Here is a 14,346-nt window from a genome sequence, read left to right as displayed (position 1 = left end):
GGCCTGGGGCTCACCAGGGCAGAGCTGTCTTACTGAGGCTAGATTCCCAGTGTACAGAACAGCACCAGCACACAGAAGGACTGCAACAGACACAGGGGACGAGAAGACAAACCACTCTGCCTCCTGCACGATCAGCCTCCCTACTAGACCTGACAGCCCACCTCAGCTCCTAAACCCCCGGAGTGAACATGAGCCCCTCAGCTGACACCAGAGGTCCTGCCTAACTGGTCTCTGCCCTTCAGTGAAGGCCTTACTCTATCCCCTCTAGTTGTTTCACATGCTGTGTGACCTGGTAAATGCCTGACCTCTCTGTGCCTCTGTCTCCCACCCTGCCTGGAGTGACCCACGGGACTGACCCTGATTCTGAACCCACAGCAGGTACCCAGGGACTGGACAGCCTTCTTGGGGGGGCACACCTGTGGACTGTTTCCCCATGGGATCCCCAAGGCCCTTCAAGCCTGCTTGGTAGCACAAAGCCTTGCTACCTGGATGGGCCTGGGCTTAATTCTCCCGCTGTCCACTCACCTTTGGCAGCCTCGGTTCGCTTGGGAAGGTCCAGTGTGTCAAAGTTCCGGTCCATGTCACCATCCTTCTTCCCTGGAACAGAGAAGTGGCAGAGGTGAGCTCACTAGCTCACAGTCACCCTCTTCTCAAATAAGGGAGCATCTTCTCCTCTGAAAGGCAGCAGAGCCGAGTTCAGATTATCTGGGCTCCCTATTCTGCCCAGCCTCACGGGGACTTTGTGTGGTCCCTTTAAGCCACATATCACCTCATTCCCAGGGGCAGACTTTGTTCCCTGGGGCCTGTGGGGACATATACACCCAGACCCCGTGCCCCCCCCCCTTGACTCTCCCTGTTCCAGCTCCAGGCCCAGCCCTGCCTGGGTAGCTGGGTCTGAGGTTACAGAGAACAGCCCGTTGGCCTCCCAGTGAGTCCAGGGCTGACATTCCTGCCGTTGCCATGTCCACACAGTTGTCATGGAGATGGCTGCCCGGGAAAGGGCCTGGGGATGGGGCAGGGCCTTGAGGCTGGACCGCCCTGCAGTTGTCATAGCGATGACTGCCTGGACAACAGGGTGGGCGGCACCTCCCTGGTGCCCACTGCACCCACTGGGCCTGGACAGCAGGACAAACAGGGACTCACCTTGGTGGAACCACTCCTCTGGGCGGCCGGAGGAAGCACAGGAGAGAGGAGACGAGCCTGAGTGGGCAGCACCCCCCCACCATGCCCTCCTAGGCGGCCTCAACTTCCCAATGCATACCCTGGGTTGAACAGATAGGTCGGGGAACTCCACTCCCATCACTGGGGAGGGCTGAGTGCCCGCAAGTGGAACAAGAAAGGGGAGGCCTGGGTTCAGAACAGGTCCACACAGGGTGGGTGGGGGGCGCGGGGAGCCGGGAGGAGGTCAAGGCGGTGCACAGATGCAACTCAGCAGGTGCCTGAGAATGTGGATCCCGGAACCTGCACCCAGCGAACGCCGGGTAGGATGGCGTGAAGGCAGGGTGGAGTACTGCCTCCAGGCCATCTCAAGGTCTTCAGGTGCTCTGTGAATGCCAGGAGGCAGCATCGACTTCAGTACTTTCCAAACAGGGGCCCAAAGAACTCTTCCTGGGGCTGAGGGACTGAGTCCAGGCAGCAGCAGGGACAACCATGTAGGTTCACCCCTGCCCTCCACGGGGGACCCCAGAGTGCAGATGAGGGACAGCTGGCCTGTCAGTTGGATGACCCTACAGCCTTCCCGGCTCCCTGCTTCCCCACCTGCCCATCACGAGCTGACCAGGTGGTCTCTGGCTTCCGGGATGTCCGCAGGTATGGTGCCCCTTCAACCTGGGGTAGCAGGGGGAGTCCTAGAGTGCAGTACCCCAGTCCCTCCCACACACCTTTGGCCTTCTTGCCACCGAAACAGCCGGCGTCATCCCTCCTCCGGCGCTGAGAACCCGCAGCACCGCCCGGGGGCCCTGGCTCAGCCTCCTGGTACCTGTCGGCCCCAGGCACCTCCTTGTGCACGTGGTAGGACAGGTTCCGCATGATACACACACAGTTCTCCACCGACTGCGGGGAGAGGAAAAATGGTGGAGAAGGGCCAGGTGAGCATAGAGACTGCCCACCCTTCCCAGGGAAGCCTGGCCACAGTCAGTGTGCAAAGAGGGAGCTGAGGGTGCAAAGACAGGGAGACCAAAGCCAGGGGGCCTACAGGGGTGAGGGCTCCCAGGGAGGGACTGAGGAAGGAAAAATGTGGAGAACACACTATGGGTAGGAGCTGGTGGGGGACTTCATAGCATGTCCACTTTGGAGTGGCCGCTTCGGTGTGGCCCATGCCCAGGGCACTGCCCCAGACTGCATGCCTACTTCTCCTGTGCTGCCCCAATAGTTCAGGGCCCCCTGGGCCCAGTACCTGCTCCATTTCCCTAACCCTTTGGAGGAGGCTATGAGACTCACCCAGCTGAGACCTGCTAGGGACATCAGCCCTGCCCCACCCACCTTGTTGTCCGTGTCCTTTCTGCCCACTGCGGACTGCAAGGCGTGCAACAGGGCATCCACCAGCCCCTCACATTCCCGGAGCCGCCGCCGGGCCTCTGCGCCATCCGAACTCACGTTCCTGGGTGGCCAAGAGCAAGCCTGGTAACCCCTGGCTCCCACGGGGATTTCCCAGCCCCTCCCCCACACCAGGCCTTGGGGTCAGGTCTTCATCTGTAAGAACAGCACTGACATCAGCCTGTTAGGGCTATTGACAGTGTCCCAACCACTGCGACCCTAGGAGGGAGCCCTGGCCTGGCATCTGTGTGGAGCTTGGGGCCTTTTCTGATGCCCAGCAGAATTGGAAGGGTCCAGAGTCCTGAATGCACACACAGGTAATTCTGCTCCCCCTGCCCCAGTGGCAGTTCTGAGTTCAACCTTACCCTGAGAGGAGGACCCCAGAGGGCCACAGGGCTACATCCTGATGGACAGGCAGGGCCATGGGAACCCAGGATCCCCTGTGGGGACTCTGTTGTGATGGCCAGGGTTGGAGGACTGGGGCTGAGGTCACCAGGATGTGCAATGAGGCCTCTGAGGCAGACGGAAGATGAGGGTCCTGGCTCCCCCTAACCTGGCTGTCACGGTGATAGGAATGTGGGTAGAAGCTGAGCAGGGCTGGAGACATGGAGTCCTACATGAGAGCGAGGCAGACCTTGTCCAGAGGCTGCCCCTGGGGCTGAATACAGCCCCATCAGGCCCCATTCTCCGGACTTGGGCAGGAACTGCGACATTAGCTAGGAGGCTCCTGAGACTTGGGTGGCTAATTGCCTTCCAGATTATACAGGACATGAGTACATTCCCAGGTCTGTGTACAGGCTCTGGTGCCTGGCTCCTGCCTCCTTGACCAAGAACGGTCCTGGGTGGCTGCAGAGAAGAGTGCCCGAGCCCAGCACCCACCCACACCTCAAGCAGCCCGATGTGTTCTTGAAGACTGTCGTCCACTCAGCATCCCTTGGCTTGGAATCCTCATTGGGCTCGCGCTCCCAGCCCGAGTGGGGCACAATGACCTCGTGGGTCAGCGTCTGCAGGCCGTGGTCAATGATGACCATCTTCAGGGGCTCATAGGATGACAGGTTCCAGAGTGTGCCTGCAGGGTGCCATCAACCAGCCCGTGCTCACCACACAAGCAGTGACCTTCCATCCTCCCCAGGAGACCTCACTCAGGACATGCCCCGGAAGGCAGGAAGATAACAAAAGCCATGAGAGGTCCTGGGTGCCCACCCTGGTCCAGGCAAGTTACCTAACAGTAGCTACCTACTGGGAGGAAGCACGGGGCGGGGGGGGGGGGGACACAGAGGAAAGGCTGGCAGGGAGCCCGTGGCTGGACAAGCAGGTACATTCTCTTCCCCCATCCTTTCCAAACCCGGGGGTGGGGGGGGGGGCAGGTGGCACTACTGCTCCACTGGCCCCACCTAAAGGTGGTCACATGACCCTACCTGGCTAATTGGGTCCCATAAGGCACCATCCCCCAGCACCAGCCCCATTGGAGGATGGGACCAGGCTAGACCTAGAATATGGGGATTGAGAGGGTGGGGGCAGAAGATAGAAAGGGAATGTGCCTGAGAGTCCACAGGTAGAGAGACTGGGGACCTCAGCCTAAGCCTAACGCCTACTCCCAGCAGCTGAACTCCTGACTGAATGGGTGGGTGGTGGTGGGGAGGGTCTTTCCCTGGAGGCTCACTCTCCTCTCCCTGAGGGATGGGGGGAGGCCAGGCGTCACTCACCGGTGACGAGCTCTCGGACCTCGTTATCCCGGGCAGCCCGCAGCAGGCGCACCAGGGCAGGCACACCACCGCAGTCCCGGATGGCAGCCTTGTTGTCCGTGTCCCGGCCATAAGAGAGGTTCCGCAGTGCCCCACAGGCCCGCCGCCGCACCTCTGCCCTCGGGTGGTCCAGCAGAGCCACGAGCAAGGGCAGGCCCCGCAGCTGCCGCACGCGTCGCTTGACGCCTTCATTCTCGAAGCACAGGTGCTGCAGGTAGGCAGCCGCATTGGCTTTCACAGGGTCCACGGGGTGTCGCAGCATAGCCAAGACCTCTGGCAGCTCGGGGTCCCGCCAACGCGGCTCCTTACGGGCACTGTCGACTGAGGGCGACCGCCGTACCACTCTGTCCAGACTGCCCAGGCTGCCCCGTTCCGGCTGGGCCAGGGGGGCCGTCGCAGCTGGAAACGGGGGCCGCTCCTCCATCAGCTCACCGCCATCATCTGCCACATCCTCATAGGGCCTGTGCAGGCAGGCAGGGCACAGGAATATCTCAGCACTGCCTGAGGATGTCCACTCCAAGGCCACCCACCATTATCTTCATTATCGTGGACCACGAACCCATGAAAGGTGGGGATAGGTCTACAGTATTCGTACGGCGTCCCAAGTACCGAGTGGGTGCGGCGAGTCACACCCCAGGCCAGCAAGAACTGACTCACAGCCAGCAACTTAGCCAAACACCAGCCAGTGGTTATCGGGGCTTGGATCCCCCTAAGATGGGGAGCTCACTCACTCCCATCACCATACAGCATTCCCCAATTGGGAGTTAAATGCATTTCTATGAAACATCTATCTGTGACTGGGATCCTGCTTTCCCGTGAGAACCATCTCTGTGACATGAGATCTGCCAGGATGTGGGGGCAGGAGGTGACCCTCCCTGCACACAGCCATCCTGGTGGGACCATATAAGGGGCATTCAGGCCCCCAGTCCCCCAGAGTACAAGATGTCTTTGTGGGATGTCACTAGCAAACCTACTTCCTAGAGCAGGGATTGAGGCTAGGAGGGGTCAGGTGTCTTGCCTGTGGTCACCCAGCATAATTCACACCGAGGCTGTGATCATGTTCTCACTCTACAGATGGAAAAACTGAGGGCTGAGGTGACAGAACCAGAGTCGATGCTGGGAAGAGCTTGATAGCCTAGTTTCTGGTTGCTTCTGTACACAGGGGCAATTGAGGCCTGGGGAAAGGCTGGAGCCTCAGACTCAGAGAAAATGCTCTGAACCTCTTGTGTTCCTACCTTCATGGTCATCTGTCTGGAGCAGGGACAGTGGGTGTTGGGCATGGTCACTGACTTCCCTAATCCTCCAGACTTCTAGGGAGGGTGCCTGGTGCAACTTCCACTATCCAGAAGCTTCCCTTGCTGCTGTCCTTGAATTGAAGCTGATTGAAACCAGTGTGTAACTAACTAACTTAGCCCCTGCAGCTAAGACCTCCTGCAGAAGACTCTCTGCTGGGGGAATGGAACACAGACTTCCCAGAGGCGGTGGCCAGACTGAGGGTCCTCACCTGGTTCGAAGGCCACGCCCACACTCAGGCCTCCTCCTTGTGGCAGTACCGTAGTCAGGCTCCAGCTCCGGGCCACCCTCATCGTCAGCAGCCAGACTGCGGGTGTCATCCTCTAAGCCGTATGGCTCTGCCTGGAAGCGCTCCGGCTGGGAGCGACCAGCTGGCGGCACAGGCTCAGGGCCTGCAGGGAAGGCCTCACGTCGGCCAGGCAGTGTGAAGCAGCCATCGACGGGGCCTGGGCCAAGGGGGCCACGTGTGGGCCGCACACCCAGCCCCCGGGAGAGACTGCCATAGCTGGGGACATCACGGGGCTCAGGGCCATCGGTAAAGCTGCCCGCACTGCTGAGGTAGGCGCGGGAAAGTGTGGCTGCCGGACCGCCCCCGCGCAACAGGAAGTGCCGGTCCAGCGGGCCATCTGCAAAGGGGCCTAGCGGGGGGCCTCCATCCAGCAGGGGTAGGCCATCTGGGCCTACGGGTACTTGGCGCACTGTCCTCGTAGTCACTGTCTTGACCGTCTTGGTGACCTGGTGGGGAAGTGGGTGGCCGGTGGGCAGGCTGGGCAGCCTGAGAGACCCAGACACCAGCCCAATTGGTGCCCTGGGAGGCCCCTCTGTACATGCAACAACCGTGGCTACATGGCCTACTTGTCCACTGCCTGGGCCTGGCCATACCTTGGTCTCAGTGCGCCGAGTCGTGCCATCTTCTGATGTGACAATGGACACATGGGAGGTAGGGGTGCCAGGGTCCTCCTCTACTGTCACGGTCTCCTCCAGCACCTCGGGCGCCTCTGGCATTGTGGCCAGTGAGGCCTGGCTGCCCGGGCTCTGCTCCTAGGTGGGGTGGGGTGGGGTGAGGGGTTGTCAGTGGGAGGACCCACAGCTTGCTGGCCCTAGAGTGTGGATGCTAGTGCTGGCCTAGAGGCCGGGAGGGCCTTCTTCCCACCCCTGGAACCCACAGGCCCCAGAGCCTATCTTAGCCCTAGCCCATTCCTGCCTCTGAATGCCATGGGGCTGACTGATCCTGCTGCCCTATTTCATGGGGGTCTTTGGGGCTTGACCTCCCCCAGTCCTGGTGCCTCCCTGAGCTGAGCTCCAAGGCCTGGCTGCTACAGGTTCCTGGTGGCCCAAGGAGGTTGGTGGGACCTGGAGCTTGGACTCTGGACACAGCTCCCTACCCCCGGCTGGGCCTCCCTGTGTCCTGGGCCTCTTCCCAAGAAACCCTGAATGCAGAGGCCTCGGGGAGCAGCTTCAACACCACTCACTGACTCCCCAGGGCCACACCCAGGCCCCCACTGCTCCCAAGGCCAGCCAGACGCCCTCACAGGACGGAAATACCCAGTTCTCAGAATGCCCAAAATACCCTTGCTCCTTCCGGCCTGGACACTCTTGGGGTGTTGAGTGGGCAAAGCCTCGCCCGACCTCATTTGGGCCAGCATTTGGCGCTCCCTGTTGAGGTGCTGGGTGTTTTCTCAGAACCCTGAGGCGGTGATTCAGGCCAGGTGTCCCCAGTTAGTCCTTGATGGGAGCCCTGGTGTCCCCTCTCCATATACCTCCCTCCAAGATCTCCCCAACTGCAGCTTCGGGATGACCGTGGTGGAATTCCAGGCAAGACAACTCTGGACAGAGGCCTTTTTAAGGCCCTACACCTAGGGCCAGACTTGCCAATGGGAAAGCAGAGGCTCCATAACAGAGCTGAACTGACTGTGCTGACTGGCAAAGGGGGCTGAGAGCTGAAGTCCATCTACCCCTGGGCCTCTGACAGCACAGGTCCCCATAGCATGCCAACGTCCCAGGATTAGCATCTGACCAGCATGGATAGGGGCTGAAACCCAAGCTGCCGTGGGCAGGCAAGCAGGAACACATTCCTGGGCAGCGGGGGGCAGCAGGGGCCAGGTCAGCAGGAGGACAGGCCCTGCTCTGTGGCCCAGATGCTGTGCCTTGAGGAATGGGTCCCCTGTCTGGGCCCCCAGGCCTCTGAGGCCCTATCCAGAAACAGAGCTGAGGCCCAAGGAAGGCCACAACCCTATCTGCCCACCACCAGAGCCCTACTCTGCTCCTGGCTCCTGGGTGTGGGAGGTTTGTAAGCCTAGATGCCCAGGGCTGCCCTGGGGCTGGCTTCCCAAGGTTCCTGGGGTGCAGAGTCTCCTCAGGTTGGGTCCTGCCCTGATAAAACGCTTAAGCCCCCAACTGCACACAGTGCTGATTCTGGACCCCCGCAAACTCTTCAGAGGTCCAGATATAGGCCTGCACCATGTTAGGACAGGCGTATGCCCTGGGCTCTGGAGACACAGGAACGAAGCCCCAGAATGCAGCCTCTGCTCCCAGAAGCAGGACCAAAGAGAACAACAGTATGTGATTTCATAGAAAGGAAAACAGGCCTGACAGAAGGGAGCGGCTTAGCCAGGACTCCACAAACCACTGACAGGGGATCTCAGGCATCCACAGGGAAGGCCATTTTGCAAGGCCTTCCAGCTAACACCTCACCCCTTGTGGGCCGCAGCCTTGGCTGCCACTCAGTTTGGGGTTGTAGGTGGAAAGCGTGATGGGGACGTGGCCAGGAAGGAGGAATGATGTTCCCTGAGGAGGAGGAGGAAGCTGAGACCCTGAATAGGGACGTGTGGCTGGGCTGCCAGGGTAGGCGGCCTGGGCTCTTCTCTGAAGGCCCTGGGAGCCAGGACAGTTCCAGACCAGAAGATTCAGGGAGAGCCTGTCACTGGTGTCTCGCCTGCCTCACCTGTATTTAGCAACTGTGGGAGCAAATGTGTGTCAGGTGCTGAGCTCTCTCTCTTGGGCCCTGGGGGGCCAGGCATGGAGGGGCCTAGGGCCACAGCCTTTTGGCTGCAAGTGGAGGGGAGGAGTGAGGAGCAAGATGGACAAGAGGGGACCAGAGCACTGCCAGGAGGACGTGGCCCTGAGAGTGGAGAGAAGAGCCTCCAACTCCCCAGTTAGGGGCTGGGTGTGATAAGGGAGGAGGAGGAGGAAGCACACCTCAGACTCCAATGCTACCGTGACTCAGTTTATTCTCATTCTAGCCTGTGATGAGGGTCTGACACAGTGTAGCACAGGGGATGAAGAGATGGGGGTCCAGAAGAGCCAGGACCCCCCACCCCACCCCACCCCACCCCACCACAATGCCTGGCAACCTCACAGCATCACCCACCAATGCCCAGTCCAGGCAGCCCGGTAGTGGGATCCTGAGGCCCCAAGAGCCCCCACTGGCAAATGACCTCAGGGAGCTAAAAACAGGCGATGACTTCACCCGGGCAGGCGGGCAGGCAGGAGTGTGAGTCAGCCAGTGATCACAGGAAGGCCCGGCCCCCGTTACACACGCCTGGGCACACATGCAGATAAGTAACTGGACATGTGTGCATGTACCTGGTGCTTCCAACAGGGACACGTGCACAGACACAGGTGTGTGTGTAAGCACCCAGCCTGGCCTACGGGCCCAAGCGTGTCCATCTGCATGCTGTCCTAACAGTCCCCGGTACACAGGGCCTGCTGACCCCAGAGGGACTTGCTTGTGCCAACACATCTCCGTCACCTCCTCCTATCTCCCACCCCTGTGACCAGACTACTTGGACACCCCCTCAACCACCCACTCCAGGTGGTCTCAGAGCTGGCAGCAGAGTAGGGAACCAAAGCCTGTGGTGGGGAAAGGCCCAAGGTCAAAACACGGTTCAGGCCTCTGCAACATCTTTGGGGTGGTGGCATGGGTCTGTGGAATGATGACTGGCAAACAGATGGCACTCAACAGAGGCAGCTGACTGGGGTGCCTGCATCTTCATCCTACCTCAAAACTCTGCTCTAGGGCCACATGTCTACCTACCTGGGAAGGCAGAACCCAGAGACCCCTGGCCATGCAGCTCAGGGCCCCTCTGCACCCCATACATGAACACCAGCCTGGACCCATAACCCCCAGCCCTTTGCATCCCACGTCAAATCCTGTCAACTATCTCTTATCACCCTTCCCCACCCCTAGCTGCATTCTTGCCCCTCTTCCTGGGACCACTGACCTGTCTCCCATCACCTTCCTCCACAGCCCAAACTGTCCCCATGGCACTCCCATCCATGGTCTATCCGGTCCAAGGTCTATAAGCCTGGCCCAGAGTGGGGCTGCTATCCAGACCCGGGATTTCCCAGGAGCTCCCTTGAACTTGTGGAAGGGGCCTGGCCCAAGACTCCAAGTCTGAGGCCAGAGTGGCCAGTACTCAGAAAGGTAAACCCAACCAGCCACCACTGCTCTCAAGAGGGTCCCCAGAGGCACAGAGAGAGGGCCATAGGCCCTGGGGCTCAGCTTCCTCATATGGAAACAGAAGGCACCCAGGATATCACAGCCAAAGGACAAGCGGGATAGTGCCAGTCCCGGACACCTTGGTGGCTGGACCTAAGGAACATGGGGAGTAGAATACAAGATGTGGGCCAACGTACAGAGGGGCCACTACTCTTGTGGGCTGCAAAGGCCCACAACCACATCCGAGGTACGTGTGGGAATGGCAGAGGGAGGGGATGGGAAAACAAGCCAAGTCATAATGGGGAAGGGGGGTTGGACTGGGGTCCCAGAGGCATGGATCAATGTCACCAACCGCACTTCACAGATGAGCACCCATGGTGTGTATTGTGAAGAGCAAACCACAAGCCAGGTGCCCCACCCTGCCCATGGTCCCACCGCACACTCAGAGAATGGGTTAAGCTAGGATCCCACACTTGGCTCCCACAATCCCGTCCTGGCCCACAAAGGGCACAAGACAGCCGGCACTGAATAAATGAATGGAGGGATGAAGGGATGAACATGTCCCCCTACCGCCTACACCCCAGCACAGCCATCCCTGATAGAGTCCAAGACAATCCATGCTGGCATCTCTCATCAGAGGGCAAGCTCTTGGCCACTACAGTTGCCCTCTCCTGATGTCCAGAGCCTCTACCCAGCCCAGGCAGATGGGGGGCTCATCACCTCCCCAGGGCAGCAGGCCACCTACCAGGGCTTGCAGTCCACACTGAGTGGCCAAGACACCATGGGGCAGTGGGTGCCCAGCAGCCTGGGGAAGCGAGGCTGTGGGGGATAGCAGGGCTGGCTGTCACCCACTGCAGTTTCTCCAAGCCCAAGCCACATCCATCAGCTACATAGTGGCCCCAGCTGCCCCCAGCTGCCCCTTACATCATGGGACAATCAGTAGATCGACCCTAGGGGCCATACCAAAGTTGCATAGCAGGCACAAACTCAGCTGCCAGGAAGAGGCAGGCGGCCCCCAAACACAAGGGGCCTGGGGCAGTTGTTCCTCCAGCCTCAGTTTCCCTGCCTGTTACCGCACCCCAAACCCTCTGAGCACGGAGGCGCTGGATGCCCAAATGCCTCCCTCCCGCTCCTTCCCAGCATTGGGAGGCTGACTGACCGGGTTTTCCTCGGAGACCCGCCCCCCCACACCGCCTCCGCACATGGGCAGGGCCCTCTTCCACCCCTCCCCTCACGTGCGCTGCCTCGGCAGACAGGGCTTCCATTAAAGCTCCGGAAGCTCCTTCGCAGGTCCCCAGAGTCGGAGCCCGCGCTGAGAGTGTGGAGGGGAGGGGGTGCCCACCGAGACCCCAGGGAGCTGGAGGCCTAGCTCGGCTGCCCTCTCCGGACTCGGCATCCCTCCTGCAGAGGGGCTGCTCAGGAAGGCCCTCACCCACCACATGCGACCCAGGCACCTGTCCTGGGCGCTGCCCTGGGGTGCACCCACCCCGATCCTGTTCCTCGCTTCCCGGCGCCTAGTCGCACCGCCCGGGGCGCCCGCGACGGGTCCCCAGAAACCCCGCGGCCCCGCCCCGCGCCTTGCACACCCCCCCGGGCGGCGCGCTCACTCCGCCGCCCCGCCCGCCCCGGGGCAGAACGCGCCGGCCCAAAGCGCAGACAATAGCCTCCTCCGGCCGGCGGCTCCGCGGAACAAAAGCGGGTCCTCCCGGGAAGGCCGGTGCCCCGCCCTCTGCCGCCTGGCCCCCGGGACGGTGCCCCCACGCCTGGGACCAAGTTCCCTCCAACCTGTCTGAGTTCGGCCGGCATCGGGCCGGGCTCGGGGAGGGGGGGCGGCGCGGGCCGGTAAGGACGACGGAGGCGGTGGCGGCAGCTGAACCGGGCTCGGCTCCGGCGCCTCGGCCGCTCGGGCTCGGGCTCGGCGGACTCGCTCCCCGCGGGGGCGGATCTGGCGGCGGTCACGGCGAGCAGCCAATGGAGCTGGGCCGCGCCCAGGCGGGGCGGGGCGGGGGCCAGCGGGGTGGTGGGGCGGGAGCCGGAGGGGCGGGGCGAGGTCCCGCCCCCCACCCCCAACCCCGCGCTGGGAGCAGCTCAGCTGCCAGAGCTGGGCCGAGGTCGCCCCTAACTCCCCAGCAGCCGGCCTGGACTCCTCGTTCCCCCACTTCCCCGGCGGGGCTGATATTTTCCCGCCGAGTGACTTTGGCTGAGTCCTGTTTCCCAGGCCTCATTTTACCTCCAATAAAAAAACTCACAGGCCTCTCCCCCTGCAGAGTTAGGGAAACTGAGTTCTGGCCGAGCTGGGGCCAGGGCACCCATCCTCTTTGACACAGGCTGCTCACCTGGACTGCGAGAAACTTTGCCCTGCTGTGAAATGAGGGCTGATCAGAGAGTAGTTACAGCGATGTTCAGCATGACAAGGGCTCTCAAGTGACCCAGATAGGGCCCCAGGCCCTTGCCCAAACCCCAGCATAGCCCACCCCCCCCCTCCCAAATTAAGTGCCTCAACAAAGTTCAGCTGGGGCCTGCCAGATGGACCTGGCACTGATCCACTTTGTCTTGGGTTCTCCCCATCAAGACACAGAGGCTCAGGGTTTCCCCCACACTCTTAGGGGTGTCAGAGCAGATAAAATAGGTGAGAGTGGTTGTGGGGTGCTCAGCAGTTGGGTGACTCTGGGTGAATGCTCCCAACGCCAAGAGGACCACAGACCCTCTCTCCTCCATACTTCTGATGCACTCAGAAGCCGATAGGGGTGTGAGGGAGTGATGTCACAGTGGCTGGTTGGTTAATCAGGACTTTTCCAAACCAGGCAGGAATGAAGGTACAGCCACGCCCCAGAGAGTCTGGTGGTGCTGGATGGAAATGCAGACCCAGAAGGGCTGGGCTGGGCTCTGGAGCCCTCTTGGGTCATACCCCACAAAGGCAAGCCAACAGCTCTTGTATCACAGATAAGGAAACTAGGCTCTGAGATGAATAAGGGAAAGGGGCAGTGCAAGGAGGTTCCAAGGGTCTGGCAAGAGAGGAAGGCTCCTGGCTTCCTGCCCCCCTTCTGCTTTGCCCCAGACCCCATGCAGAAAATCCAGCCCCCCCACCCCCAGCCCCGGGGCTACCCTTCTTGCACGCAGCCAGCATGCTCAGGCACCTCTGAGTGTTGGCTACATGTCCTTCCAAGCCTTTGTTTCCCCCATCTGCACAGGGTTGAGTTGCCCTGACCACTGGCCCCATTATCTTCCATCCTTGGCAACCCCACAGGGAGCCACCTGGAACAGGGACAGCAGCAAGAGGACTGGACCACTGCCCTGAGGGAACTTACATTTCAGCTGCTTCTGCCTTCTCCCTAATTTCACCAGATGCTAGTACCCCAGCCACAAACCCACCTCAGCCTAACCTGGGGCTGGCCAGGTCCCTAAAGGCATCCCCCCAGCCACACACACAAACACACACACTGCTTGAAGGCTGGCCCTGCTCTAGCCAAGTGTTTGGAGCCGGGAGCTCTTCCTGCTGGAGGATTAAAGGCAGGTGGCCAGGACAGCGCTGCAGCCTGGGGAACACAGCAGTAGCCCCTGGCCTCTCAACCCCTTACCCCTCTCAACCCCACTTAGTCCCAGTGACCCGCCTCGCCACTGGCCCTGAGCTTCACAGACCCCAGCTCTAACCCTGAAGACCAGCTCCAGGCAGCCCTGGGCCCAGCAGGTAGGTCACTAGGCATCTCCTGCTGAGACAAATCTGGGAAGCAGTTCTGGGATCAGGGCTGCCAGCCCTGGTCAGCGGATGTGGCCCCGCCTCCCCCAATGTCCCATCAGACCTGCCAGTCCACCCCCAGCCCTGGGAACACAGGCTCTCTCCAATCTTGCCCTGAGAAAACCATCTCCTCCCCAGAGACAGAAAACTAAGGATAGGCCAGGAGGACAGTGGGCGGGGAGAGGTCACAGCCTTAAGTCTTTAGTCCACAGGCCCCAAGAGGCCGGGGCAGCTCCAGGCTATGGGGGCACTGTGGGGGCACCGACCTTCAGCAGCGCCCTCTGGGTTGGAGGCTAAAGCCCTTTCCGGCCTGGGAGAGCTTGGAAGAGGGCCTGACGCCTGAAGGATGGCCTTAAAGTCACTGACTGTCACTGTCCCCATGTGGCCCAGCTGGGCTATTCCACTCCCCACATCTGGGGGTGCAGGCCTCAGCCTCTGGGGTGCCTGAGATCCAGGGGATGGTGGGGGTGGGCTCTTGCACCTGGACCCACCTTGCCTCAGTCCTGGGCTCCTGAGAACTGGCTCCTTGGCCCACCTCAGCACCCAAGGCTTGGAAAGATAGTTTCCCAATGGTGGGGACTGCTGGTGCGTACGGG

At 61.0% G+C, this 14,346-nt stretch overlaps 1 protein-coding gene across 14 annotated transcripts in view; it reads right to left on the bottom strand.

Moving 5' to 3' along the window:
• The window catches only part of ARVCF (ARVCF delta catenin family member), a 75,826-nt gene that overhangs the window by 26,500 nt on the left and 34,980 nt on the right, over window positions 1-14,346 (bottom strand). For 6 of the 14 annotated variants that reach the window (XM_059140299.1, XM_059140291.1, XM_059140300.1 and 3 more), the window contains 8 exons: window positions 6,456-6,614; window positions 5,785-6,308; window positions 4,242-4,741; window positions 3,415-3,604; window positions 2,482-2,599; window positions 1,881-2,052; window positions 1,144-1,161; window positions 526-597 (listed from right to left, as the gene is read on the bottom strand). In XM_059140299.1, coding sequence (XP_058996282.1) covers window positions 526-597; window positions 1,144-1,161; window positions 1,881-2,052; window positions 2,482-2,599; window positions 3,415-3,604; window positions 4,242-4,741; window positions 5,785-6,308; window positions 6,456-6,614 — 1,753 coding nt within the window. Of the gene's footprint in view, window positions 1-525; window positions 598-1,143; window positions 1,162-1,880; window positions 2,053-2,481; window positions 2,600-3,414; window positions 3,605-4,241; window positions 4,742-5,784; window positions 6,309-6,455; window positions 6,615-11,799; window positions 11,955-14,346 lie in introns of those variants that run through there. The other 8 variants (XM_059140292.1, XM_059140297.1, XM_059140294.1 and 5 more) reach the window with 6 other exon arrangements.

The sequence above is a fragment of the Mustela lutreola genome, chromosome 11 (genome assembly GCF_030435805.1).
Source record: "Mustela lutreola isolate mMusLut2 chromosome 11, mMusLut2.pri, whole genome shotgun sequence".
Taxonomy (NCBI): domain Eukaryota; kingdom Metazoa; phylum Chordata; class Mammalia; order Carnivora; family Mustelidae; genus Mustela; species Mustela lutreola.
The sequence above is the reverse complement of the archived record's forward strand: the minus strand, read 5'-3'. Positions and strand labels throughout refer to the sequence as shown.